The sequence below is a fragment of the Salmo salar genome, chromosome 16 (genome assembly GCF_965601325.2).
Source record: "Salmo salar chromosome 16, fSalSal1, whole genome shotgun sequence".
Lineage (NCBI taxonomy): Eukaryota > Metazoa > Chordata > Actinopteri > Salmoniformes > Salmonidae > Salmo > Salmo salar.
Window position 1 is genome coordinate 85,516,322 of NC_138306.1, and position 26,179 is coordinate 85,542,500.

At 51.6% G+C, this 26,179-nt stretch overlaps 1 protein-coding gene across 7 annotated transcripts in view; it reads left to right on the forward strand.

The window, feature by feature from the left end:
• The first annotated feature begins 353 nt into the window (after window positions 1–353).
• The window catches only part of dmd (dystrophin), a 424,484-nt gene continuing 398,658 nt past the window's right edge, over window positions 354–26,179 (forward strand). For 6 of the 7 annotated variants that reach the window (XM_082963111.1, XM_082963108.1, XM_082963109.1 and 3 more), the window contains exon 1: window positions 375–674. In XM_082963111.1, the coding sequence (XP_082819237.1) occupies window positions 593–674 (82 nt within the window). In that variant the 5' untranslated portion in view covers window positions 375–592. Of the gene's footprint in view, window positions 675–26,179 lie in introns of all 7 variants that reach the window. The other variant, XM_082963114.1, reaches the window with a different exon arrangement.

Here is a 26,179-nt window from a genome sequence, read left to right on the forward strand (position 1 = left end):
ACCTGTTACCGTTTACCGTTACCAGAGGAGGCTCATGCAGGCGCGTTCATCACCCATCTAATATTAGAAACCCTGTAACCGCGCTGTCATCCCGAGCGCGCTTTTACTTTATCACCGCCACTGGGTCTCGCGCGCACGGCGCACCAACGGATAATAGCAACAGGGGCCGAGCGACATATTTGTAAGTTGAAGGAGCAGTGCGGAAATGGATATGGATGTGTTGGTCTGGGTGTCGGCTTTTACGCAGGCGTCCGCCGCTCGAGCAGCTAGGCAGTGATATGCCGAGCCCTGGCTAAAGCTCTATTTTGAGTCGAGAATGGCCCGCCACCTGTTCCTCTCTGTCTGGCCGATCTGACTGCCCGTTTCTCCCGCCAGACCCCGTCCTCAGACTGTCCTCTCACTCACTCCCTGACTGTCAACCTCGGGTGTCATTCTTTCACGCAATTTAGCCGAGCTCGGTAACCCACTGTCCATTATTATAAAGCGGTCAAAGAACAGTCCATATTCTCTCTTATACCTGTCTGGATTTTGTTGTGCTCTCCTGTGGGATTTTACGCATTTGTCTGTGTAACTTTGGAAGGAAGACGGAAGTATGGCTGAGGCCGGGCGACCTGAGGACCAGTGTGATGAGGCGGTAGAGGATGAGTTTGGGGAGATAATAAAATGTCGATCAGGTAGGAATGACTTTCAATACCTAGTCTACAATAAGCACCAAGCGAGTTGCCAATGCCAACATCTCACTGAGGCGATAGACACCAACCTCACCAAGTGTTCCATGTTGTTACCCAATGGGCCAAGAGTTTATGACAACTTGTTTAGAGAGTAGCCATATGTAAACAGAGGTTGCTATCAGAAATGGTCAGTGCCTGATAACACCATTGAACTAGTTTTCCCTCTCATCCTCATAACAATATGCCACGGCCTAAGTTAGTGAGAGATGTTATTAAGGTTTGGGCGTGCTAGCCAGGTCATGCAGACAGTCATGACAGTCTCTCTCTCATCTCTCCCTCCTCCTCTCATGTCTCTCTCTCTGTCTTCCCCTTCTCTCTCTCCCTCTCCCTCTCCCTCTCCCTCTCTCTCTCTCTCTCTCTCTCTCTCTCTCTCTCTCTCTCTCTCTCTCTCTGCTCTCTCTCTCTCAAAAAGATGGAAGTGGTGTACATTGTAAATACCACCAATGAACAGATTATATTGGTGGTATTTACAATATTGTTTGTGCTCCACAGGTTTAACAGATATGGTAGTTTATCTTGGTTTATGATGGGTGGCAGGTAGCCTACAGGTTAGAGCGTGGAGTTACTAACAAAAGGTCGCTAGCTCGAATCTCGAGCTGACAAAGTGTCAAATCTGTGCTCTTGAGCAAGGCACCCTAATTGCTCCTGGGTCGCTGTGATAATGGCAGACCCTGGCTGTGATCCTACTCTCTGAGGGCGTCTCAGGGGAAGTTGGGATGTGCAAAAAACACATTTACATCCACACATGTGTTAATACACACGGGTACATATGTGAAATAGGCCAGATGTAAGCACCCTCTGCCGGCTCTGCCCCGCACCGTCAATAATTCATGTTCTGCATTAAAAGCAGGGTTGAGTCTATTTGCGCTCCACCGGCTGAATTAGGACTGGGGGTCACCAGCTACACAGGATGGAAATAGAGGCTGGAAGCAGTTGCCTAACCCCGAGCCGGCCCTCCACGGTGTGGGGTTTCACATATCCTAGTTTGGAAGCTACCACCACCACTATCGTAGCCCCCCCCCCCCCCCCCCCCCCACCCCTCACATTGCTCTCAGCTGACAAAGTTGTTGACTTGGTGACACATTGTTTGGGAATGGTTTTTTATCGGTCACCTGTATCCTACAGAATGAGGTTGTATCAAGTCACCTGTATCCTACAGAATGAGGTTGTATCAGTCACCTGTATCCTACAGAATGAGGTTGTATCAGTCACCTGTATCCTACAGAATGAGGTTGTATCAGTCACCTGTATCCTACAGAATGAGGTTGTATCAGTCACCTGTATCCTACAGAATGAGGTTGTATCAGTCACCTGTATCCTACAGAATGAGGTTGTATCAGTCACATGTATCCTACAGAATGAGGTTGTGTCAGTCACCTGTGTCCTACAGAATGAGGTTGTATCAGTCACCTGTATCCTACAGAACAAGGTTGTGTCAGTCACCTGTGTCCTACAGAATGAGGTTGTATCAGTCACCTGTATCCTACAGAACAAAGTGAGCCACTTGAAGCATTGTTTAGTCATTTAGCAGATCCAATTATCCAGAACAACTTACAAGAGGTGCATCAAGTAAGCGTTATGCATTCAGATGCTGTGCCAGAGACGGGCACCTTGAGAGAAGGTGCTGTGTGAGACTGGCCTCCAGTCTTTCTGTGTACATTAGTTATGTTTTGTCATGATATTACTCTGTTGAATATCATTTCCATAATTCTTGCCTTCTTGCTGGGTACTCAAAGCATCGCCACAGTGACCTCTGTGAAAAGAGGTCTTCACAATGACAACCAATCTTCCTTATTCTGTTGTGTGTGTGTGTGTGTGTGTGTGTGTGTGTGTGTGTGTGTGTGTGGTGTCCACTGGACAGGTGCTACCATGAGAGTGATTCTACAGGACCTCTGTTGCTTTAGCTGTGATGAAATCAAGAGTGCCAGTCAAACTAATCAACAATCAAACCCTAGGCTTTAAATCTTTAAATCTTTAGGCTTTAAATCTTCCCAACTCAGATTAACAGATCTATCATATTTACAGATCTATCATATCTACATCTATCATATCTACATATCTATCATATCTACAGATCTACAGATCTATCATATCTACAGATCTATCATATCTACAGATCTATCATATCGACATCTATCATATCTACAGATCTATCATATCTACAGATCTATCATATCTACAGATCTATCATATCTACCAGATCTATCATATCGACATCTATCATATCTACAGATCTATCATATCTACAGATCTATCATATCTACAGGTCTATCATATCTACAGATCTATCATATCTACAGATCTATCATATCTACACGTCTATTATATCTTTATCTATCATATCTACAGATCTATCATATCTACAGATCTATCATATCAACATCAATCATATCTACAGATCTATCATATCTACAGATCTATCATATCTACAGGTCTATCATATCGACATCTATCATATCTACAGATCTATCATATCTACACGTCTATTATATCTTTATCTATCATATCTACAGATCTATCATATCTACAGATCTATCATATCTACAGGTCTATTATATCTTTATCTATCATATCTACAGATCTATCAATCTACATCTATCATATCTACAGATATATCATATCTACATCTATCATATCTACAGGTCTATTATATCTTTATCTATCATATCTATCATATCTACATCTATCTCTATCTACATCTATCATATCTACAGATCTAAAAATATGCAAGATTTGAGACAAGATCAAATGGAAGATCCATTAGATTGATTGTAGAGCATGAAGAAGGTTAGACTGGGTCTGCTGTCTGACGATGTGATGTGGACTGGTGATGCCATCAAAGAGAGCGGAGAGGGAGGGAGAGGGAGGAGCTCAGAGTCAGAGGGAGGGGAGCGGAGCCAGAGAGATGGAGGGAGAAGGAGAGAGAGGGAGGGAGCGAAGGAGAGAGATGGAGGTAGCGGAGGGAGAGAGAGGGAGTGAGCGGAAGGAGAGAGATGGAGGTTCGGAGGAGAGAAAGGGAGGGAGAAAGAGGGAGAGAGAAGGAGATTGAGAGATGGGGGAAAGAGAGAGAGAGCGCTTCAGCCACACCGGACACAAATAAGGCTAAGGCCTCTCTAGGGCCTGACCAGAACACAGAGATGAGAGATGAGAGAGAGAGAGAGAGAGAGAGAGAGAGGAGAGAGAGAGAGAGAGAGAGAGACGAGAGAGAGAGAGAGAGGAGAGAGAGAGAGAGAGAGAGAGAGAAGAGAGAGAGGGAGAGAGAGAGAGAGGAGAGAGAGAGAGAGAGAGAGAGAGAGAGAGAGAGAGAGAGAACTGCATTCTATTCTAGTCTATCTCGGTCAAGCTGTCGAAAACAGCCTAGAAATATTAATGGTTCAAGAGAATGTTTGAATGTGTTTGAATAGACAGCAGGGTCCTTGGACAGCAGAATAGGACGTCTGCATACTGCCTAAATCTACCTGACTGTCTTTCCACATCACCATTAGTGTCTCTCCGAAAAACATTCTCCCTGCTCCATCCTGCTCCACGCCACTGCAATGCACACTGGTAATAGAGAGCTGGTAATGGACCTCTGGGGCTAGAAAGAGAGAGAGAGCAAGACATATACACACACACACACACACACACATGCAAACGCACTCACACACACACACACACTCTCTCTGTAGTTACTGTAAACAAGTGATTACCATTGAAACAGTGATGAGTAATATGTACAGCAGGTGGCAGTATTCTATCTGTAGAGCCCTGGTGTAGAGCTGTAGTATTCTATCTGTAGAGCCCTGGTGTAGAGCTGTAGTATTCTATCTGTAGAGCCCTGGTGTAGAGCTGTAGTATTCTATCTGTAGAGCCCTGGTGTAGAGCTGTAGTATTCTATCTGTAGAGCCCTGGTGTAGAGCTGTAGTATTATATCTGTAGAGCCCTGGTGTAGAGCTGTAGTATTCTATATATAGAGCCCTGGTGTAGAGCTGTAGTATTCTATATATAGAGCCCTGGTGTAGAGCTGTAGTATTCTATCTATAGAGCCCTGGTGTAGAGCTGTAGTATTCTATCTATAGAGCCCTGGTGTAGAGCTGTAGTATTCTATCTATAGAGCCCTGGTGTAGAGCTGTAGTATTCCATCTATAGAGCTCTGATGTAGAGCTGTAGTATTCTATCTATAGAGCCCTGGTGTAGAGCTGTAGTATTCTATCTGTAGAGCCCTGGTGTAGAGCTGTAGTATTCTATCTATAGAGCCCTGGTGTAGAGCTGTAGTATTCTATCTGCAGAGCCCTGGTGTAGAGCTGTAGTATTCTATCTATAGAGCCCTGGTGTAGAGCTGTAGTATTCTATCTGTAGAGCCCTGGTGTAGAGCTGTAGTATTCTATCTATAGAGCCCTGGTGTAGAGCTGTAGTATTCTATCTATAGAGCCCTGGTGTAGAGCTGTAGTATTCTATCTATAGAGCTCTGGTGTAGAGCTGTAGTATTCTATCTATAGAGCTCTGGTATAGAGCTGTAGTATTCTATCTATAGAGCCCTGGTGTAGAGCTGTAGTATTCTATCTATAGAGCTCTGGTGTAGAGCTGTAGTATTCTATCTATAGAGCCCTGGTGTAGAGCTGTAGTATTCCATCTATAGAGCTCTGGTGTAGAGCTGTAGTATTCTATCTATAGAGCTCCTGGTGTAGAGCTGTAGTATTCTATCTATAGAGCTCTGGTGTAGAGCTGTAGTATTCTATCTATAGAGCTCTGGTATAGAGCTGTAGTATTCTATCTATAGAGCCCTGGTGTAGAGCTGTAGTATTCTATCTATAGAGCTCTGGTGTAGAGCTGTAGTATTCTATCTATAGAGCCCTGGTGTAGAGCTGTAGTATTCCATCTATAGAGCTCTGATGTAGAGCTGTAGTATTCTAACTATAGAGCCCTGGTGTAGAGCTGTAGTATTCTATCTGTAGAGCTCCTGGTGTAGAGCTGTAGTATTCTATCTATAGAGCCCTGGTGTAGAGCTGTAGTATTCTATCTATAGAGCTCTGGTGTAGAGGCTGTAGTATTCTATCTATAGAGCCCTGGTGTAGAGCTGTAGTATTCTATCTATAGAGCTCTTGATGTAGAGCTGTAGTATTCTATCTATAGAGCTCTGGTGTAGAGCTGTAGTATTCTATCTATAGAGCTCTGATGTAGAGCTGTAGTATTCTATCTATAGAGCTCTGGTGTAGAGCTGTAGTATTCTATCTATAGAGCTCTGGTATAGAGCTGTAGTATTCTATCTATAGAGCCCTGGTGTAGAGCTGTAGTATTCTATCTATAGAGCTCTGGTGTAGAGCTGTAGTATTCTATCTATAGAGCTCTGGTGTAGAGCTGTAGTATTCTATCTATAGAGCTCTGGTGTAGAGCTGTAGTATTCTATCTATAGAGCTCCGGTGTAGAGCTGTAGTATTCTATCTATAGAGCTCTGGTGTAGAGCTGTAGTATTCTATCTATAGAGCTCTGGTATAGAGCTGTAGTATTCTATCTATAGAGCTCTGGTGTAGAGCTGTAGTATTCTATCTATAGAGCTCTGGTGTAGAGCTGTAGTATTCTATCTATAGAGCTCTGGTGTAGAGCTGTAGTATTCTATCTATAGAGCCCTGTGTAGAGCTGTAGTATTCTATCTATAGAGCTCTGATGTAGAGCTGTAGTATTCTATCTATAGAGCTCTGGTATAGAGCTGTAGTATTCTATCTATAGAGCTCTGGTATAGAGCTGTAGTATTCTATCTATAGAGCTCTGGTATAGAGCTGTAGTGTTTCTGATGGTCTATCCAAGAGGACATGAACCAGATTGTGACGACCCTCCCACTCTGTCTGCCGTATTCTCTCTCTTTGTTCTTGTTTCCTTATTAGGATGCGGTGGGCGGAGTTGGGAGGGTCGTCAGCTACATGGTAAACACCTGGGCCCAGGTGTGTCCAGGATAAATAGACCTCTTCCACATTGATTGGGGAACTCTCTCCATGCAGACACCTTGGTTGATTTCTGTTGTGGTAGTTTTGTGGCTTTTTGGTTATTTGCTTTGGCACCTTTCAACACCCTGCATTATTACATTCAGGCATGCAAAACACTCACTTACACTACTGATTACTGATTACACACACCATTGTTCATTGTTCTTAGTTTACTTTATTTAATAAATATATATTTTGATATTCCTTGTCTCCAGGCTGTGTGATATGGTAGGTGAGGGGTGGTACAGGAAGGCTGTGTGATATGGTAGGTGAGGGGTGGTACAGGAAGGCTGTGTGATATGGTAGGTGAGGGGTGGTACAGGAAGGCTGTGTGATATGGTAGGTGAGGGGTGGTACAGGAAGGCTGTGTGATATGGTAGGTGAGGGGTGGTACAGGAAGGCTGTGTGATATGGTAGGTGAGGGGTGGTACAGGAAGGCTGTGTGATATGGTAGGTGAGGGGTGGTACAGGAAGGCTGTGTGATATGGTAGGTGAGGGGTGGTACAGGAAGGCTGTGTGATATGGTAGGTGAGGGGTGGTACAGGAAGGCTGTGTGATATGGTAGGTGAGGGGTGGTACAGGAAGGCTGTGTGATATGGTAGGTGAGGGGTGGTACAGGAAGGCTGTGTGACATGGTAGGTGAGGGGTGGGACAGGAAGGCTGTGTGATATGGTAGGTGAGGGGTGGTACAGGAAGGCTGTGTGATATGGTAGGTGAGGGGTGGTACAGGAAGGCTGTGTGATATGGTAGGTGAGGGGTGGTACAGGAAGGCTGTGTGATATGGTAGGTGAGGGGTGGTACAGGAAGGGTGATGTGATATGGTAGGTGAGGGGTGGTACAGGAAGGTTGTGTGATATGGTAGGTGAGGGGTGGTACAGGAAGGCTGTGTGATATGGTAGGTGAGGGGTGGTACAGGAAGGCTGTGTGATATGGTAGGTGAGGGGTGGTACAGGAAGGCTGTGTGATATGGTAGGTGAGGGGTGGTACAGGAAGGGTGGAGGGGTGGTACAGGAAGGGTGATGTGATGTGGTACAGGAAGGCTGTGTGATATGGTAGGTGAGGGGTGGTACAGGAAGGCTGTGTGATATGGTAGGTGAGGGGTGGTACAGGAAGGCTGTGTGATATGGTAGGTGAGGGGTGGTACAGGAAGGCTGTGTGATATGGTAGGTGAGGGGTGGTACAGGAAGGCTGTGTGATATGGTAGGTGAGGGGTGGTACAGGAAGGCTGTGTGATATGGTAGGTGAGGGGTGGTACAGGAAGGCTGTGTGATATGGTAGGTGAGGGGTGGTACAGGAAGGCTGTGTGATATGGTAGGTGAGGAGTGTACAGAAGGCTGTGTGATATGGTAGGTGAGGAGTGGTACAGGAAGGCTGTGTGATATGGTAGGTGAGGGTGGTACAGGAAGGCTGTGTGATATGGTAGGTGAGGAGTGGTACAGGAAGGCTGTGTGATATGGTAGGAGTGAGGAGCTTGGTACAGGAAGGCTGTGTGATATGGTAGGTGAGGGGTGGTACAGGAAGGCTGTGTGATATGGTAGGTGAGGGTGGTACAGGAAGGCTGTGTGATATGGTAGGTGAGGAGTGGTACAGGAAGGCTGTGTGATATGGTAGGTGAGGAGTGGTACAGGAAGGCTGTGTGATATGGTAGGTGAGGGTGGTACAGGAAGGCTGTGTGATATGGTAGGTGAGGGTGGTACAGGAAGGCTGTGTGATATGGTAGGTGAGGAGTGGTACAGGAAGGCTGTGTGATATGGTAGGTGAGGGTGGTACAGGAAGCTGTGTGATATGGTAGGTGATGTGATATGGTAGGTGAGGGGTGGTACAGGAAGGCTGTGTGATATGGTAGCTGAGGGGTGGTACAGGAAGGCTGTGTGATATGGTAGGTGAGGGGTGGTACAGGAAGGCTGTGTGATATGGTAGGTGAGGGGTGGTACAGGAAGGCTGTGTGATATGGTAGGTGAGGGGTGGTACAGGAAGGCTGTGTGATATGGTAGGTGAGGAGTGGTACAGGAAGGCTGTGTGATATGGTAGGTGAGGGGTGGTACAGGAAGGCTGTGTGATATGGTAGGTGAGGGGTGGTACAGGAAGGCTGTGTGATATGGTAGGTGAGGGGTGGTACAGGAAGGCTGTGTGATATGGTAGGTGAGGGGTGGTACAGGAAGGCTGTGTGATATGGTAGGTGAGGAGTGGTACAGGAAGGCTGTGTGATATGGTAGGTGAGGGGTGGTACAGGAAGGCTGTGTGATATGGTAGGTGAGGAGTGGTACAGGAAGGCTGTGTGATATGGTAGGTGAGGAGTGGTACAGGAAGGCTGTGTGATATGGTAGGTGAGGAGTGGTACAGGAAGGCTGTGTGATATGGTAGGTGAGGGGTGGTACAGGAAGGCTGTGTGATATGGTAGGTGAGGAGTGGTACAGGAAGGCTGTGTGATATGGTAGGTGAGGGGTGGTACAGGAAGGCTGTGTGATATGGTAGGTGAGGGGTGGTACAGGAAGGCTGTGTGATATGGTAGGTGAGGGGTGGTACAGGAAGGCTGTGTGATATGGTAGGTGAGTGGTGTTACAGGAAGGCTGTGTGATATGGTAGGTGAGGGGTGGTAACAGGAAGGCTGTGTGATATGGTAGGTGAGTGGTGTTACAGGAAGGCTGTGTGATATGGTAGGTGAGGGGTGGTACAGGAAGGCTGTGTGATATGGTAGGTGAGTGGTGTTACAGGAAGGCTGTGTGATATGGTAGGTGAGGGGTGGTACAGGGGGAAGGGTGTGTGATATGGTAGGTGAGTGGTGTTACAGGAAGGGTGATGTATGAAGTGATGTCTCAGGGAGGTTATGAATAACAGAACCCAGTCTAGTGCCAGATTGCCTTCCAGTCTTCCAGTGGTAACAACAGATACTGGTGTTCCACTGTCTGATCTGCCCTACATGTGTTTTCTGGGTCAGAGAGGGCTGAAGGAGATGAGGGAGAGGAGGGAGGGGAGAGGGGGAGGAGGGAGGGGGAGAGAGGAGAGGAGAGAGGAGGAGAGGAGAGTGGGGGAGAGGAGGAGAGAGGGGGAGAGGAGGGAGGGGGAGAGAGGGGGATAGGAGGGAGAGGGGGATAGGAGGAGAGGAGGGAGAGGAGGGAGGAGAGGAGGAGAGGAGGGAGGAGAAGAGAGGGGAGAGAGGAGGAGAGGAGGGAGAGGAGGGAGGAGAAGAGAGGGGGAGAGGAGGAGAGGGGGAGAGGGGGTGAGGAGGAGAAGGGGAGAGAGGAGGAGAGGAGGCGGGGGGGGAGAGAGGAGGAGAGGAGGAGAGGAGAGAGGGAGGGGGAGAGGAGGAGAGGGGGATAGGAGGGGAGGGGGAGAGGAGGAGAGGAGGGAGGGGAAGAGAGGGGGAGGGGAGGAGAGGAGGAGAGGGGGAGAGGAGGCTGGGGGCGTTGGTAATGATTATGTGGTGGACCACCTAAAGGACTAGCCCCAACCCTTGTGTTTCACACACACACACACACACACACACACACACACACACACACACACACACACACACACACACACACACACACACACACACACACACACACACACACACACACACACACACACACACACACACACACACACACACACGTGGCTCTGTGCTCTGTGAGGAAGAGGTAGCGATTAATGACTGGATCAGATCGATAGGCAGGATACAGGCCTCCAGTAATCAGCCTGAGTGTCTAACACACGCACACACACACACACACACACACACACACACACACACACACACACACACACACACACACACACACACACACACACACACACACACACACACACACACACACACACACACACACACACACACACACACACACACCAGCAGCAATAGATATGCAATATGGTCCACTTTAACATGCCTTGGATTCATCCCCTCTCTTAGTTTTCCAATGGTGTGTGTGTGTGTGTGTGTGTGTGTGTGTGTGTGTGTGTGTGTGTGTGTGTGTGTGTGTGTGTGTGTGTGTGTGTGTGTGTGTGTGTGTGTGTGGCACACTGTTTGCTCACGTCCTCTTGGAGAGATAGGAAAATGAATCATGTTTGTTAGTGATGCTGTAATAATGTCGGCTTTCATCACACAGCACAACAGAGATAAATATTACAATCACTGCTCTATTTTCTGTTGGACTTCATTTAATCTTTCACCGTTCCACTGGCTTGGGCCTTTCCTCATGAATAAAGCATCGCAGAGGACTTCTGACAAATCTGACTGCATCTCTGGAACAGGGCTACGTTGCTCTTCGTTCTAGCTGCTATATGTTCTGAACAGAGGACAGGACCAGTCGATTTTCTAGCTGCTATATGTTCTGATCAGAGGACAGGACCAGTCGATGTTCTAGCTGCTATATGTTCTGAACAGAGGACAGGACCAGTCGATGTTCTAGCTGCTATATGTTCTGATCAGAGGACAGGACCAGTCGATGTTCTAGCTGCTATATGTTCTGAACAGAGGACAGGACCAGTCGATGTTCTAGCTGCTATATGTTCTGAACAGAGGACAGGACCAGTCGATGTTCTAGCTGCTATATGTTCTGATCAGAGGACAGGACCAGTCGATGTTCTAGCTGCTATATGTTCTGAACAGAGGACAGGACCAGTCGATGTTCTAGCTGCTATATGTTCTGATCAGAGGACAGGACCAGTCGATGTTCTAGCTGCTATATGTTCTGAACAGAGGACAGGACCAGTCGATGTTCTAGCTGCTATATGTTCTGAACAGAGGACAGGACCAGTCGATGTTCTAGCTGCTATATGTTCTGATCAGAGGACAGGACCAGTCGATGTTCTAGCTGCTATATGTTCTGAACAGAGGACAGGACCAGTCGATGTTCTAGCTGCTATATGTTCTGAACAGAGGACAGGACCAGTCGATGTTCTAGCTGCTATATGTTCTGAACAGAGGACAGGACCAGTCGATGTTCTAGCTGCTATATGTTCTGATCAGAGGACAGGACCAGTCGATGTTCTAGCTGCTATATGTTCTGAACAGAGGACAGGACCAGTCGATGTTCTAGCTGCTATATGTTCTGATCAGAGGACAGGACCAGTCGATGTTCTAGCTGTGTGATGAGGATGAGGCCATTACTCCCCCCGAGTCGCCATCACTCCCCCCGAGTCGCCATCACTCCCCCCGAGTCGCCATCACTCCCCTCGAGTCGCCGTCACTCCCCTCGAGTCGCCGTCACTACCCCCGAGTCGCCGTCACTCCCCCCGAGTCGCCGTCACTCCCCCCGAGTTGCCGTCACTCCCCCCGAGTCGCCGTCACTCCCCCCGAGTTGCCGTCACTCCCCTCGAGTTGCCGTCACTCCCCTCGAGTTGCCATCACTCCCCCCGAGTTGCCATCACTCCCCTCGAGTCGCCATCACTCCCCCCGAGTCGCCGTCACTCCCCCCGAGTCGCCGTCACTCCCCCCGAGTCGCCGCCACTCCCCGAGTCACTGATCCAACAGCTGGTTCTGTATACCACTTATTATAAAGACACTTATCCAAAGAGATAACAGGACAGGAAGTGCACATATAGTGTAGAAGTGGATCCCTGCTGGAATTAAACGACAACCTTGGCGTTGCCAGTTAATGCCACACTAACCAACTGAGCCGTACAAGACAGGAGGTCTTGTGTTTATTGGCGTAGACTGGTTGAATGCTCAGACGATCTGTCATCCACTTCAATATGTTTCCTCTCTTCAGCAAGTTGACAGTTCTGCCCAGAGTCAAATTTCACATCTATTTCAGTCTCTTTTCAATCTCTGACTGCGTCCCAAGTGGAAACCTGTTTCCTTTATATCCCACAGGGCTCTGGTCAAACATAGTGCGCTATATAGGGAATAGGGTACCATTTAGGACTGTGATTTCAGCATTCTCTCCGCCTCCTTTATCTCATCAGTCATAAGACTCCCTTAACAACACACTGTCTTTCATGTCTGTTATTTTCCCCTTCTCTACCCCTCCTCTTCTCCACCCCTCCTCTTCTCTACCCCTCCTCTTCTCTCTACCCCTCCTCTTCTCTCTACCCCTCCTCTTCTCTCTACCCCTCCTCTTCTCTACCCCTCCTCTTCTCTCTACCCCTCCTCTTCTCCACCCCTCCTCTTCTCTACCCCTCCTCTTCTCTACCCCTCCTCTTCTCTCTACCCCTCCTCTTCTCTACCCCTCCTCTTCTCTACCCCTCCTCTTCTTCACCCCTCCTCTTCTCTACCCCTCCTCTTCTCTACCCCTCCTCTTCTCTCTACCCCTCCTCTTCTCTACCCCTCCTCTTCTCCACCCCTCCTCTTCTCTACCCCTCCTCTTCTCTACCCTCCTCTTCTCTCTACCCCTCCTCTTCTCTACCCCTCCTTTTCTCTACCCCTCCTCTTCTCTCTACCCCTCCTCTTCTCCAACCCTCCCCTTCTCTACCCTCCTCTTCTCCACCCCTCCTCTTCTCCACCCCTCCTCTTCTCTACCCCTCCTCTTCTCTACCCCTCCTCTTCTCCACCCCTCCTCTTCTTTCTACCCCTCCCCTTCTCCACCCCTCCTCTTCTTTCTACCCCTCCCCTTCTCTACCCCTCCTCTTCTCTACCCCTCCTCTTCTCTACCCCTCCTCTTCTCTACCCCTCCTCTTCTCTACCCCTCCTCTTCTCTCTACCCCTCCTCTTCTCTACCCCTCCTCTTCTCTACCCCTCCTCTTCTCTACCCCTCCTCTTCTCTCTACCCCTCCTTTTCTCTACCCCTCCTCTTCTCTACCCCTCCTCTTCTCTACCCCTCCTCTTCTCTACCCCTCCCCTTCTCTACCCCTCCTCTTCTCTCTACCCCTCCTCTTCTCTACCCCTCCTCTTCTCTCTACCCCTCCTCTTCTCTACCCTCCTCTTCTCTCTACCCCTCCTCTTCTCTACCCCTCCTCTTCTCTACCCCTCCTCTTCTCTACCCCTCCTCTTCTCTCTACCCCTCCTCTTCTCTACCCCTCCTCTTCTCTACCCCTCCTCTTCTCTCTACCCCTCCTCTTCTCTCTACCCCTCCTCTTCTCTACCCCTCCTCTTCTCTACCGCTCCTCTTCTCTCTACCCCTCCTCTTCTCTACCCCTCCTCTTCTCTACCCCTCCTCTTCTCTCTACCTCTCCTCTTCTCTACCCCTCCTCTTCTCTACCCCTCCTCTTCTCTACCCCTCCTCTTCTCTACCGCTCCTCTTCTCTCTACCCCTCCTCTTCTCTACCCCTCCTCTTCTCTACCCCTCCTCTTCTCTCTACCCCTCCTCTTCTCTACCCCTCCTCTTCTCTACCCCTCCTCTTCTCTACCCCTCCTCTTCTCTCTACCCCTCCTCTTCTCTACCCCACCTCTTCTCTACCCCTCCTCTTCTCTACCCCTCCTCTTCTTCTACCCCTCCTCTTCTCTATCCCTCCTCTTCTCTACCCCTCCTCTTCTCTACCCCTCCTCTTCTCTACCCCTCCTCTTCTCCACTCCTCCTCTTCTCTACCCCTCCTCTTCTCTACCCCGCCTCTTCTCCACCCCTCCTCTTCTCTACCCCTCCTCTTCTCCACCCCTCCTCTTCTCTACCCCTCCTCTTCTCTACCCCTCCTCTTCTCTCTACCCCTCCTCTTCTCTACCCCTCCTCTTCTCCACCCCTCCTCTTCTCTCTACCCCTCCTCTTCTCTACCCCTCCTCTTCTCTCTACCCCTCCTCTTCTCTCTACCCCTCCTCTTCTCTCTACCCCTCCTCTTCTCTCTACCCCTCCTCTTCTCCACTCCTCCTCTTCTCTACCCCTCCTCTTCTCTACCCCTCCTCTTCTCTACTCCTCCTCTTCTCTACCCCTCCTCTTCTCTCTACCCCTCCTCTTCTCTCTATCCCTCCTCTTCTCTACCCCTCCTCTTCTCTCTACCCCTCCTCTTCTCTCTACCCCTCCTCTTCTCTACCCCTCCTCTTCTCTACCCCTCCTCTTCTCTACCCCGCCTCTTCTCTACCCCTCCTCTTCTCTACCCCTCCTCTTCTCTACCCCTCCGCTTCTTTCTACCTTTCCTCTTATCTACCCCTCCTCTTCTCTCTACCCCTCCTCTTCTCTCTACCCCTCCTCTTCTCTACCCCTCCTCTTCTCTCTACCCCTCCTCTTCTCTACCCCTCCTCTTCTCTCTACCCCTCCTCTTCTCTACCCCTCCTCTTCTCTCTACCCCTCCTCTTCTCTACCCCTCCTCTTCTCTACCCCTCCTCTTCTTTCTACCTTTCCTCTTATCTACCCCTCCTCTTCTCTCTACCCCTCCTCTTCTCTCTACCCCTCCCCTTCTCTACCCCTCCCCTTCTCTACCCCTCCTCTTCTCTACCCCTCCTCTTCTCTCTACCCCTCCTCTTCTCTACCCCTCCTCTTCTCTCTACCCCTCCTCTTCTCTACCCCTCCTCTTCTCTCTACCCCTCCTCTTCTCTACCCCTTCTCTTCTCTCTACCCCTCCTCTTCTCTCTACCCCTCCTCTTCTCTACCCCTCCTCTTCTCTCTACCCCTCCTCTTCTCTACCCCTCCTCTTCTCTCTACCCCTCCTCTTCTCTACCCCTCCTCTTCTCTACCCCTCCTCTTCTCTACCCCTTCTCTTCTCTCTACCCCTCCTCTTCTCTACCCCTCCTCTTCTCTCTACCCCTCCTCTTCTCTACCCCTCCTCTTCTCTCTACCCCTCCTCTTCTCTACCCCTCCTCTTCTCTACCCCTCCTCTTCTCCACCCCTCCTCTTCTCTACCCCTCCTCTTCTCTCTACCCCTCCTCTTCTCTACCCCTCCTCTTCTCTCTACCCCTCCTCTTCTCTACTCCTCCTCTTCTCTACCCCTCCTCTTCTCTACTCCTCCGCTTCTCTACCCCTCCTCTTATCTACCCCTCCTCTTCTCTACCCCTCCTCTTCTCTACCCCTCCTCTTCTCTACTCCTCCTCTTCTCTACCCCTCCTCTTCTCTCTACCCCTCCTCTTCTCCACCCCTCCTCTTCTCTACCCTGCCTCTTCTCTACCCCTCCTCTTCTCTACCCCTCCTCTTCTCTACCCCTCCTCTTCTCTCTACCCCTCCTCTTCTCTACCCCTCCTCTTCTCTACCCCTCCTCTTCTCTCTACCCCTCCTCTTCTCTCTACCCCTCCTCTTATCTACCCCTCCTCTTCTCTACCCCTCCTCTTCTCTACCCCTCCTCTTCTCTACCCCTCCTCTTCTCTCTACCCCTCCTCTTCTCCACCCCTCCTCTTCTCTACTCCTCCTCTTCTCTACCCCTCCTCTTCTCTACCCCTCCTCTTCTCTACCCCTCCTCTTCTCTCTACCCCTCCTCTTCTCTACCCCTCCTCTTCTCTACCCCTCCTCTTCTCTACCCCTCCTCTTCTCTCTACCCCTCCTCTTCTCTTCCCCTCCTCTTCTCTCTACCCCTCCTCTTCTCTACTCCTCCTCTTCTCTACCCCTCCCCTTCTCTACTCCTCCGCTTCTCTACCCCTCCTCTTATCTACCCCTCCTCTTCTCTACCCCTCCTCTTCTCTACTCCTCCTCTTCTCTACCCCTCCTCTTCTCTCTACCCCTCCTCTTCTCCACCCCTCCTCTTCTCTACCCTTCCTCTTCTCTACCCCTCCTCTTCTCTACCCCTCCTCTTCTCTACCCCTCCTCTTCTCTCTACCCCTCCTCTTCTCTACCCCTCCTCTTCTCTACCCCACCTCTTATCTACCCCTCCTCTTCTCTACCCCTCCTCTTCTCTACCCCTCCTCTTCTCTACTCCTCCTCTTCTCTACCCCTCGTCTTCTCTCTACCCCTCCTCTTCTCCACCCCTCCTCTTCTCTACTCCTCCTCTGCTCTACCCCTCCTCTTCTCTACCCCTCCTCTTCTCTACCCCTCCTCTCTCTCTACCCCTCCTCTTCTCTACCCCTCCTCTTCTCTACCCCTCCTCTTCTCCACCCCTCCTCTTCTCTACCCCTCCTCTTCTCTACCCCTCCTCTTCTCTACCCCTCCTCTTCTCCACCCCTCCTCTTCTCCACCCCTCCTCTTCTCTACCCCTCTTCTTCTCTACCCCTCCTCTTCTCTACCCCTCCTCTTCTCCACCCCTCCTCTTCTCTACCCCTCCTCTTCTCTACCCCTCCTCTTCTCCACTCCTCCTCTTCTCTCTACCCCTCGTCTTATCTCTACCCCTCCTCTTCTCCACCCCTCCTCTTCTCTACCCATCCTCTTCTCTACCCCTCCTCTTCTCTACCCCTCCTCTTCTCTACCCCTCCTCTTCTCTCTACCCCTCCTCTTCTCTACCCCTCCTCTTCTCTCTACCCCTCCTCTTCTCTCTACCCCTCCTCTTCTCTCTACCCCTCCTCTTCTCTACCCCTCCTCTTATCTACCCCTCCCCTTCTCTACCCCTCCTCTTCTCTACCCCTCCTCTTCTCTACCCCTCCTCTTCTCTCTACCCCTCCTCTTCTCTCTACCCCTCCTCTTCTCTCTACCCCTCCTCTTCTTTCTACCCCTCCTCTTCTCTCTACCCCTCCTCTTCTCTACCCCTCCTCTTCTCTACCCCTTCTCTTCTCTACCCCTTCTCTTCTCTACCCCTTCTCTTCTCTCTACCCCTCCTCTTCTCTACCCCTCCTCTTCTCTCTACCCCTCCTCTTCTCTCTACCCCTCCTCTTCTCTACCCCTCCCCTTCTCTCTACCCCTCCTCTTCTCTCTAGCCCTCCTCTTCTCTACCCCTCCTCTTCTCTATCCCTCCTCTTCTCTACCCCTCCTCTTCTCTCTACCCCTCCTCTTCTCCACTCCTCCTCTTCTCTCTACCCCTCCTCTTCTCTCTACCCCTCCTCTTCTCTACCCCTCCTCTTCTCTACCCCTCCTCTTCTCCACCCCTCCTCTTCTCTCTACCCCTCCTCTTCTCTCTACCCCTCCTCTTCTCTCTACCCCTCCTCTTCTCTACCCCTCCTCTTCTCTCTACCCCTCCTCTTCTCTACCCCTCCTCTTCTCTACCCCTCCTCTTCTCTCTACCCCTCCTCTTCTCTCTACCCCTCCTCTTCTCTACCCCTCCTCTTCTCTCTACCCCTCCTCTTCTCCACCCCTCCTCTTCTCTCTATCCCTCCTCTTCTCTACCCCTCCTCTTCTCTATCCCTCCTCTTCTCTCTACCCCTCCTCTTCTCTACCCCTCCTCTTCTCTCTACCCCTGCCTCTTCTCTCTACCCCTCCTCTTCTCTACCCCTCCTCTTCTCTCTACCCCTCCTCTTCTCTACCCCTCCTCTTCTCTACCCCTCCTCTTCTCTCTACCCCTCCTCTTCTCTACCCCTCCTCTTCTCTCTACCCCTCCTCTTCCTCCACCCCTCCTCTTCTCTCTATCCCCTCCTCTTCTCTACCCCTCCTCTTCTCTATCCCTCCTCTTCTCTACCCCTCCTCTTCTCTCTCTACCCCATCCTCTTCTCTCACTCCTCCTCTTCTCTCTACCCCTCCTCTTCTCTCTACCCCTCCTCTTCTCTTACCCCTCCTCTTCTCTACCCCTCCTCTTCTCCACCCCTCCTCTTCTCTCTACCCCTCCTCTTCTCTCTACCCCTCCTCTTCTCTCTACCCCTCCTCTTCTCTACCCCTCCTCTTCTCTCTACCCCTCCTCTTCTCTACCCCTCCTCTTCTCTACCCCTCCTCTTCTCTCTACCCCTCCTCTTCTCTCTACCCCTCCTCTTCTCTACCCCTCCTCTTCTCTCTACCCCTCCTCTTCTCCACCCCTCCTCTTCTCTCTATCCCCTCCTCTTCTCTACCCCTCCTCTTCTCTATCCCTCCTCTTCTCTCTACCCCTCCTCTTCTCTACCCCTCCTCTTCTCTCTACCCCTCCTCTTCTCTACCCCTCCTCTTCTCTACCCCTCCTCTTCTCTCTATCCCTCCTCTTCTCTCTACCCCTCCTCTTCTCTCTATCCCTCCTCTTCTCTCTATCCCTCCTCTTCTCTCTACCCCTCCTCTTCTCTACCCCTCCTCTTCTCTCTACCCCTCCTCTTCTCTACCCCTCCTCTTCTCTACCCCTCCTCTTCTCCACTCCTCCTCTTCTCTCTACCCCTCGTCTTATCTCTACCCCTCCTCTTCTCCACCCCTCCTCTTCTCTACCCATCCTCTTCTCTACCCCTCCTCTTCTCTACCCCTCCTCTTCTCTACCCCTCCTCTTCTCTCTACCCCTCCTCTTCTCTACCCCTCCTCTTCTCTCTACCCCTCCTCTTCTCTCTACCCCTCCTCTTCTCTCTACCCCTCCTCTTCTCTACCCCTCCTCTTATCTACCCCTCCCTTCTCTACCCCTCCTCTTCTCTACCCCTCCTCTTCTCTACCCCTCCTCTTCTCTCTACCCCTCCTCTTCTCTCTACCCCTCCTCTTCTCTCTACCCCTCCTCTTCTTTCTACCCCTCCTCTTCTCTCTACCCCTCCTCTTCTCTACCCCTCCTCTTCTCTACCCCTTCTCTTCTCTACCCCTTCTCTTCTCTACCCCTTCTCTTCTCTCTACCCCTCCTCTTCTCTACCCCTCCTCTTCTCTCTACCCCTCCTCTTCTCTCTACCCCTCCTCTTCTCTAACCCCTCCCCTTCTCTCTACCCCTCCTCTTCTCTCTAGCCCCTCCTCTTCTCTACCCCTCCTCTTCTCTATCCCTCCTCTTCTCTACCCCTCCTCTTCTCTCTACCCCTCCCTCTTCTCCACCCCTCCTCTTCTCTCTACCCCTCCTCTTCTCTCTACCCCTCCTCTTCTCTACCCCTCCTCTTCTCTACCCCTCCTCTTCTCCTACCCCTCCTCTTCTCTCTACCCCTCCTCTTCTCTCTACCCCTCCTCTTCTCTCTACCCCTCCTCTTCTCTACCCCTCCTCTTCTCTCTACCCCTCCTCTTCTCTACCCCTCCTCTTCTCTACCCCTCCTCTTCTCTCTACCCCTCCTCTTCTCTCTACCCCTCCTCTTCTCTACCCCTCCTCTTCTCTCTACCCCTCCTCTTCTCTCACCCCTCCTCTTCTCTCTATCCCTCCTCTTCTCTACCCCTCCTCTTCTCTATCCCTCCTCTTCTCTCTACCCCTCCTCTTCTCTACCCCTCCTCTCTCTCTACCCCTCCTCTTCTCTCTACCCCTCCTCTTCTCTACCCCTCCTCTTCTCTCTACCCCTCCTCTTCTCTACCCCTCCTCTTCTCTACCCCTCCTCTTCTCTCTATCCCCTCCTCTTCTCTCTACCCCTCCTCTTCTCTCTACCCCTCCTCTTCTCTCTATCCCCTCCTCTTCTCTCTACCCCTCCTCTTCTCTACCCCTCCTCTTCTCTCTACCCCTCCTCTTCTCTACCCCTCCTCTTCTCTCTACCCCTCCTCTTCTCCACCCCTCCTCTTCTCTCTACCCCTCCTCTTCTCCACCCCTCCTCTTCTCTACCCCTCCTCTTCTCTACCCCTCCTCTTCTCTCTACCCCTCCTCTTCTCCTACCCCTCCTCTTCTCTCTACCCCTCCTCTTCTCTACCCCTCCTCTTCTCTCTACCCCTCCTCTTCTCCACCCCTCCTCTTCTCTACCCCTCCTCTTCTCTACCCCTCCTCTTCTCTCTATCCCTCCTCTTCTCTACCCCCTCCTCTTCTCCTACCCCTCCTCTTCTCTACCCCTCCTCTTCTCTCTACCCCTCCTCTTCTCTACCCCTCCTCTTCTCTACCCCTCCTCTTCTCCACCCCTCCTCTTCTCTACCCCTCCTCTTCTCCACCCCTCCTCTTCTCTCTACCCCTCCTCTTCTCCACCCCTCCTCTTCTCTACCCCTCCTCTTCTCTACCCCTCCTCTTCTCTCTACCCCTCCTCTTCTCCACCCCTCCTCTTCTCTCTACCCCTCCTCTTCTCTACCCCTCCTCTTCTCTCTACCCCTCCTCTCTCTCCACCCCTCCTCTTCTCTACCCCTCCTCTTCTCTACCCCTCCTCTTCTCTCTACCCCTCCTCTTCTCTACCCCTCCTCTTCTCTACCCCTCCTCTTCTCTACCCCTCCTCTTCTCTCTACCCCTCCTCTTCTCCACCCCTCCTCTTCTCTACCCCTCCTCTTCTCCACCCCTCCTCTTCTCTACCCCTCCTCTTCTCTACCCCTCCTCTTCTCTACCCCTCCTCTTCTCCACTCCTCCTCTTCTCTCTACCCCTCGTCTTATCTCTACCCCTCCTCTTCTCCACCCCTCCTCTTCTCTACCCATCCTCTTCTCTACCCCTCCTCTTCTCTACCCTCCTCCTCTTCTCTACCCCTCCTCTTCTCTCTACCCCTCCTCTTCTCTACCCCTCCTCTTCTCTCTACCCCTCCTCTTCTCTCTACCCCTCCTCTTCTCTCTACCCCTCCTCTTCTCTACCCCTCCTCTTATCTACCCCTCCCCTTCTCTACCCCTCCTCTTCTCTACCCCTCCTCTTCTCTACCCCTCCTCTTCTCTCTACCCCTCCTCTTCTCTCTACCCCTCCTCTTCTCTCTACCCCTCCTCTTCTTTCTACCCCTCCTCTTCTCTCTACCCCCTCCTCTTCTCTACCCCTCCTCTTCTCTACCCCTTCTCTTCTCTACCCCTTCCTCTTCTCTACCCCTTCTCTTCTCTCTACCCCTCCTCTTCTCTACCCCTCCTCTTCTCTCTACCCCTCCTCTTCTCTCTACCCCTCCTCTTCTCTACCCCTCCCCTTCTCTCTACCCCTCCTCTTCTCTCTAGCCCTCCTCTTCTCTACCCCTCCTCTTCTCTATCCCTCCTCTTCTCTACCCCTCCTCTTCTCTCTACCCCTCCTCTTCTCCACTCCTCCTCTTCTCTCTACCCCTCCTCTTCTCTCTACCCCTCCTCTTCTCTACCCCTCCTCTTCTCTACCCCTCCTCTTCTCCACCCCTCCTCTTCTCTCTACCCCTCCTCTTCTCTCTACCCCTCCTCTTCTCTCTACCCCTCCTCTTCTCTACCCCTCCTCTTCTCTCTACCCCTCCTCTTCTCTACCCCTCCTCTTCTCTACCCCTCCTCTTCTCTCTACCCCTCCTCGTCTCTCTACCCCTCCTCTTCTCTACCCCTCCTCTTCTCTCTACCCCTCCTCTTCTCCTACCCCTCCTCTTCTCTCTATCCCTCCTCTTCTCTACCCCTCCTCTTCTCTATCCCTCCTCTTCTCTCTACCCCTCCTCTTCTCTACCCCTCCTCTTCTCTCTACCCCTCCTCTTCTCTCTACCCCTCCTCTTCTCTACCCCTCCTCTTCTCTCTACCCCTCCTCTTCTCTACCCCTCCTCTTCTCTACCCCTCCTCTTCTCTCTATCCCTCCTCTTCTCTCTACCCCTCCTCTTCTCTCTATCCCTCCTCTTCTCTCTATCCCTCCTCTTCTCTCTACCCCTCCTCTTCTCTACCCCTCCTCTTCTCTCTACCCCTCCTCTTCTCTACCCCTCCTCTTCTCTCTACCCTCCTCTTCTCACCCCTCCTCTTCTCTCTACCCCTCCTCTTCTCCACCCCTCCTCTCTCTACCCCTCCTCTCTCTCTACCCCTCCTCTTCTCTCTATCCCTCCTCTTCTCTACCCCTCCTCTTCTCTACCCCTCCTCTTCTCTACCCCTCCTCTTCTCTCTACCCCTCCTCTCTCTCTACCCCTCCTCTTCTCTACCCCTCCTCTTCTCTCTACCCCTCCTCTTCTCCACCCCTCCTCTTCTCTACCCCTCCTCTTCTCCACCCCTCCTCTTCTCTACCCCTCCTCTTCTCTACCCCTCCTCTTCTCCACCCCTCCTCTTCTCTACCCCTCCTCTCTCTCTACCCCTCCTCTTCTCTACCCCTCCTCTTCTCTACCCCTCCTCTTCTCTACCCCTCCTCTTCTCCACCCCTCCTCTTCTCTACCCCTCCTCTTCTCTCTACCCCTCCTCTTCTCCACCCCTCCTCTTCTCTCTACCCCTCCTCTTCTCTACCCCTCCTCTTCTCTCTACCCCTCCTCTTCTCTACCCCTCCTCTTCTCTACCCCTCCTCTTCTCTACCCCTCCTCTTCTCTACCCCTCCTCTTCTCTACCCCTCCTCTTCTCTCTACCCCTCCTCTTCTCTACCCCTCCTCTTCTCTCTACCCCTCCTCTTCTCTACCCCTCCTCTTCTCTACCCCTCCTCTTCTCTACCCCTCCTCTCTCTCTACCCCTCCTCTTCTCTACCCCTCCTCTTCTCTACCCCTCCTCTTCTCTCACCCCTCCTCTTCTCTCTACCCCTCCTCTCTCTCTACCCCTCCTCTTCTCTACCCCTCCTCTTCTCTACCCTCCTCTCTCTCTACCCCTCCTCTTCTCCACCCCTCCTCTTCTCTCTACCCCTCCTCTCTCTCTACCCCTCCTCTTCTCTCTACCCCTCCTCTTCTCTACCCCTCCTCTTCTCTACCCCTCCTCTTCTCTACCCCTCCTCTTCTCTCTACCCCTCCTCTTCTCTACCCCTCCTCTTCTCTACCCCTCCTCTCTCTCTACCCCTCCTCTCTCTCTACCCCTCCTCTTCTCTACCCCTCCTCTTCTCTACCCCTCCTCTTCTCTCTACCCCTCCTCTTCTCCACCCCTCCTCTCTCTCTACCCCTCCTCTTCTCTCACCCCTCCTCTTCTCTCTACCCCTCCTCTTCTCTACCCCTCCTCTTCTCTCTACCCCTCCTCTCTCTCTACCCCTCCTCTCTCTCTACCCCTCCTCTCTCTACCCCTCCTCTTCTCTACCCCTCCTCTTCTCTACCCCTCCTCTTCTCCTACCCCTCCTCTCTCTCTACCCCTCCTCTTCTCTCTACCCCTCCTCTTCTCCACCCCTCCTCTTCTCCACCCCTCCTCTCTCTCTACCCCTCCTCTTCTCTCTACCCCTCCTCTTCTCTACCCCTCCTCTCTCTCTACCCCTCCTCTTCTCTACCCCTCCTCTTCTCTCACCCCTCCTCTTCTCTACCCCTCCTCTTCTCTCTACCCCTCCTCTTCTCTACCCCTCCTCTTCTCTCTACCCCTCCTCTTCTCTACCCCTCCTCTCTCTCTACCCCTCCTCTCTCTACCCCTCCTCTTCTCTACCCCTCCTCTTCTCTACCCCTCCTCTTCTCTCTACCCCTCCTCTTCTCTCCACCCCTCCTCTTCTCTACCCCTCCTCTCTCTCTACCCCTCCTCTCTCTCTACCCCTCCTCTTCTCTACCCCTCCTCTTCTCTACCCCTCCTCTTCTCTCTACCCCTCCTCTCTCTCTACCCCTCCTCTTCTCTACCCCTCCTCTTCTCTACCCCTCCTCTTCAGTGTGTTGTTGTTAACCTCCTGTTACTACTGAGGCTTCCTTTAGTGGTGGACTGACTGTCTGTCTGTCTGTCTGTCTGTCTGTCTGTCTGTCTGTCTGTCTGTCTGTCTGTCTGTCTGTCTGTCTGTCTGTCTGTCTGTCTGTCTGTCTGTCTGTCTGTCTGTCTGTCCCCATAACTGTCTGTCTGTCCCCATAACTGTCTGTCTGTCCCCATAACTGTCTGACTGTCTGTCTGGCCCCGTAACTGTCAGTCTGTCTGTACAGGCCCATAACTATCTGTCTATCTGGCCTCATAACTGTCAGTCTGTCTCTTTGTCACTTAACTGTCTATCTGTCTGGCCCCATAACTGTCTGTCTGTCTCTCTGGCCCCATAACTGTCTGTCTGTCTGTCTGTCTGTCTGTCTGTCTGTCTGTCTGTCTGTCTGTCTGTCTGTCTGTCTGTCTGTCTGTCTGTCTGTCTGTCTGGCCCCATAACTGTCTGTCTGCTTCTCTGAACCCATAATAGTCTGTCTGGCTGCCTTTCTGAACCCATAACTGTCTGTCTGTCTGTCTGTCTGTCTGTCTGTCTGTCTGTCTGTCTGTCTGTCTGTCTGTCTGTCTGTCAGACCCCATAACTGTCTGTCTGTCTGGCCCCATAACTGTCTTGCTCTCTGGCCCCATAACTATCTGTCTGTCTGGGCCCATAACTGTCTGTCACTCTGGCCCCATAACTGTCTGTCTGTCTGGCCCCTTAACTGTCTGTCTGTCTGGCCCCATAACTCTCTGTCTGTCTGGCCCCGTAACTGTCTGTCTGTCTGGCCCCGTAACTGTCTGTCTGTCTGGCCCAATAACTGTCTGTGTCTCTGGCCCCATAACTGTACGTCTGTCTGTCAGTCTGTCTGGCCCCATAACTGTCTGTCTGTCTGTCTGTCTGGCCCCATAACTGTATATCTGGCTCTATAACTGTCTGTCTGTCTGTCTGTCTGTCTGTCTGTCTGTCTGTCTGTCTGTCTGTCTGTCTGTCTGTCTGGCCCCATAACTGTCTGTCTGTCTGTCTGTCTGTCTGTCTGTCTGTCTGTCTGTCTGTCTGTCTGTCTGTCTGTCTGTCTGTCTGTCTGGCCCCATAACTGTCTGTCTGTCTGGCCCCATAACTGTATATCTGGCCCCATAGGGAAGTTTGACCATAATATGTTTTATTAGTGTTGGATGCTACACTAGTATTTTGGTCAAGTGCTGGTCTCCAACTGATTATAAAACGACTGATTAATAAACAATTGATTAGCTGACTCACACAAACACTGAGTAGTCTCTGTAGGAGGGTTGACCACCCCTGTTCTAGTAACCCCCAGTAGTCTCTGTAGGAGGGTTGACCACCCCTGTTCTAGTAACCCCCCAGTAGTCTCTGTAGGAGGGTTGACCACCCCTGTTCTAGTAACCCCCAGTAGTCTCTGTAGGAGGGTTGACCACCCCTGTTCTAGTAACCCCCCAGTAGTCTCTGTAGGAGGGTTGACCACCCCTGTTCTAGTAACCCCCAGTAGTCTCTGTAGGAGGGTTGACCACCCCTGTTCTAGTAACCCCCCAGTAGTCTCTGTAGGAGGGTTGACCACCCCTGTTCTAGTAACCCCCAGTAGTCTCTGTAGGAGGGTTGACCACCCCTGTTCTAGTAACCCCCAGTAGTCTCTGTAGGAGGGTTGACCACCCCTGTTCTAGTAACCCCCAGTAGTCTCTGTAGGAGGGTTGACCACCCCTGTTCTAGTAACCCCCAGTAGTCTCTGTGGGAGGGTTGACCACCCCTGTTCTAGTAACCCCCAGTAGTCTCTGTGGGAGGGTTGACCACCCCTGTTCTAGTAACCCCCAGTAGTCTCTGTAGGAGGGTTGACCACCCCTGTTCTAGTAACCCCCAGTAGTCTCTGTAGGAGGGTTGACCACCCCTGTTCTAGTAACCCCCAGTAGTCTCTGTAGGAGGGTTGACCACCCCTGTTCTAGTAACCCCCAGTAGTCTCTGTAGGAGGGTTGACCACCCCTGTTCTAGTGACCCCCAGTAGTCTCTGTAGGAGGGTTGACCACCCCTGTTCTAGTGACCCCCAGTAGTCTCTGTAGGAGGGTTGACCACCCCTGTTCTAGTAACCCCCAGTAGTCTCTGTAGGAGGGTTGACCACCCCTGTTCTAGTAACCCCCAGTAGTCTCTGTAGGAGGGTTGACCACCCCTGTTCTAGTAACCCCCAGTAGTCTCTGTAGGAGGGTTGACCACCCCTGTTCTAGTAACCCCCCAGTAGTCTCTGTAGGAGGGTTGACCACCCCTGTTCTAGTAACCCCCAGTAGTCTCTGTAGGAGGGTTGACCACCCCTGTTCTAGTAACCCCCAGTAGTCTCTGTAGGAGGGTTGATACCAGTATCATGTTGTCCCTCA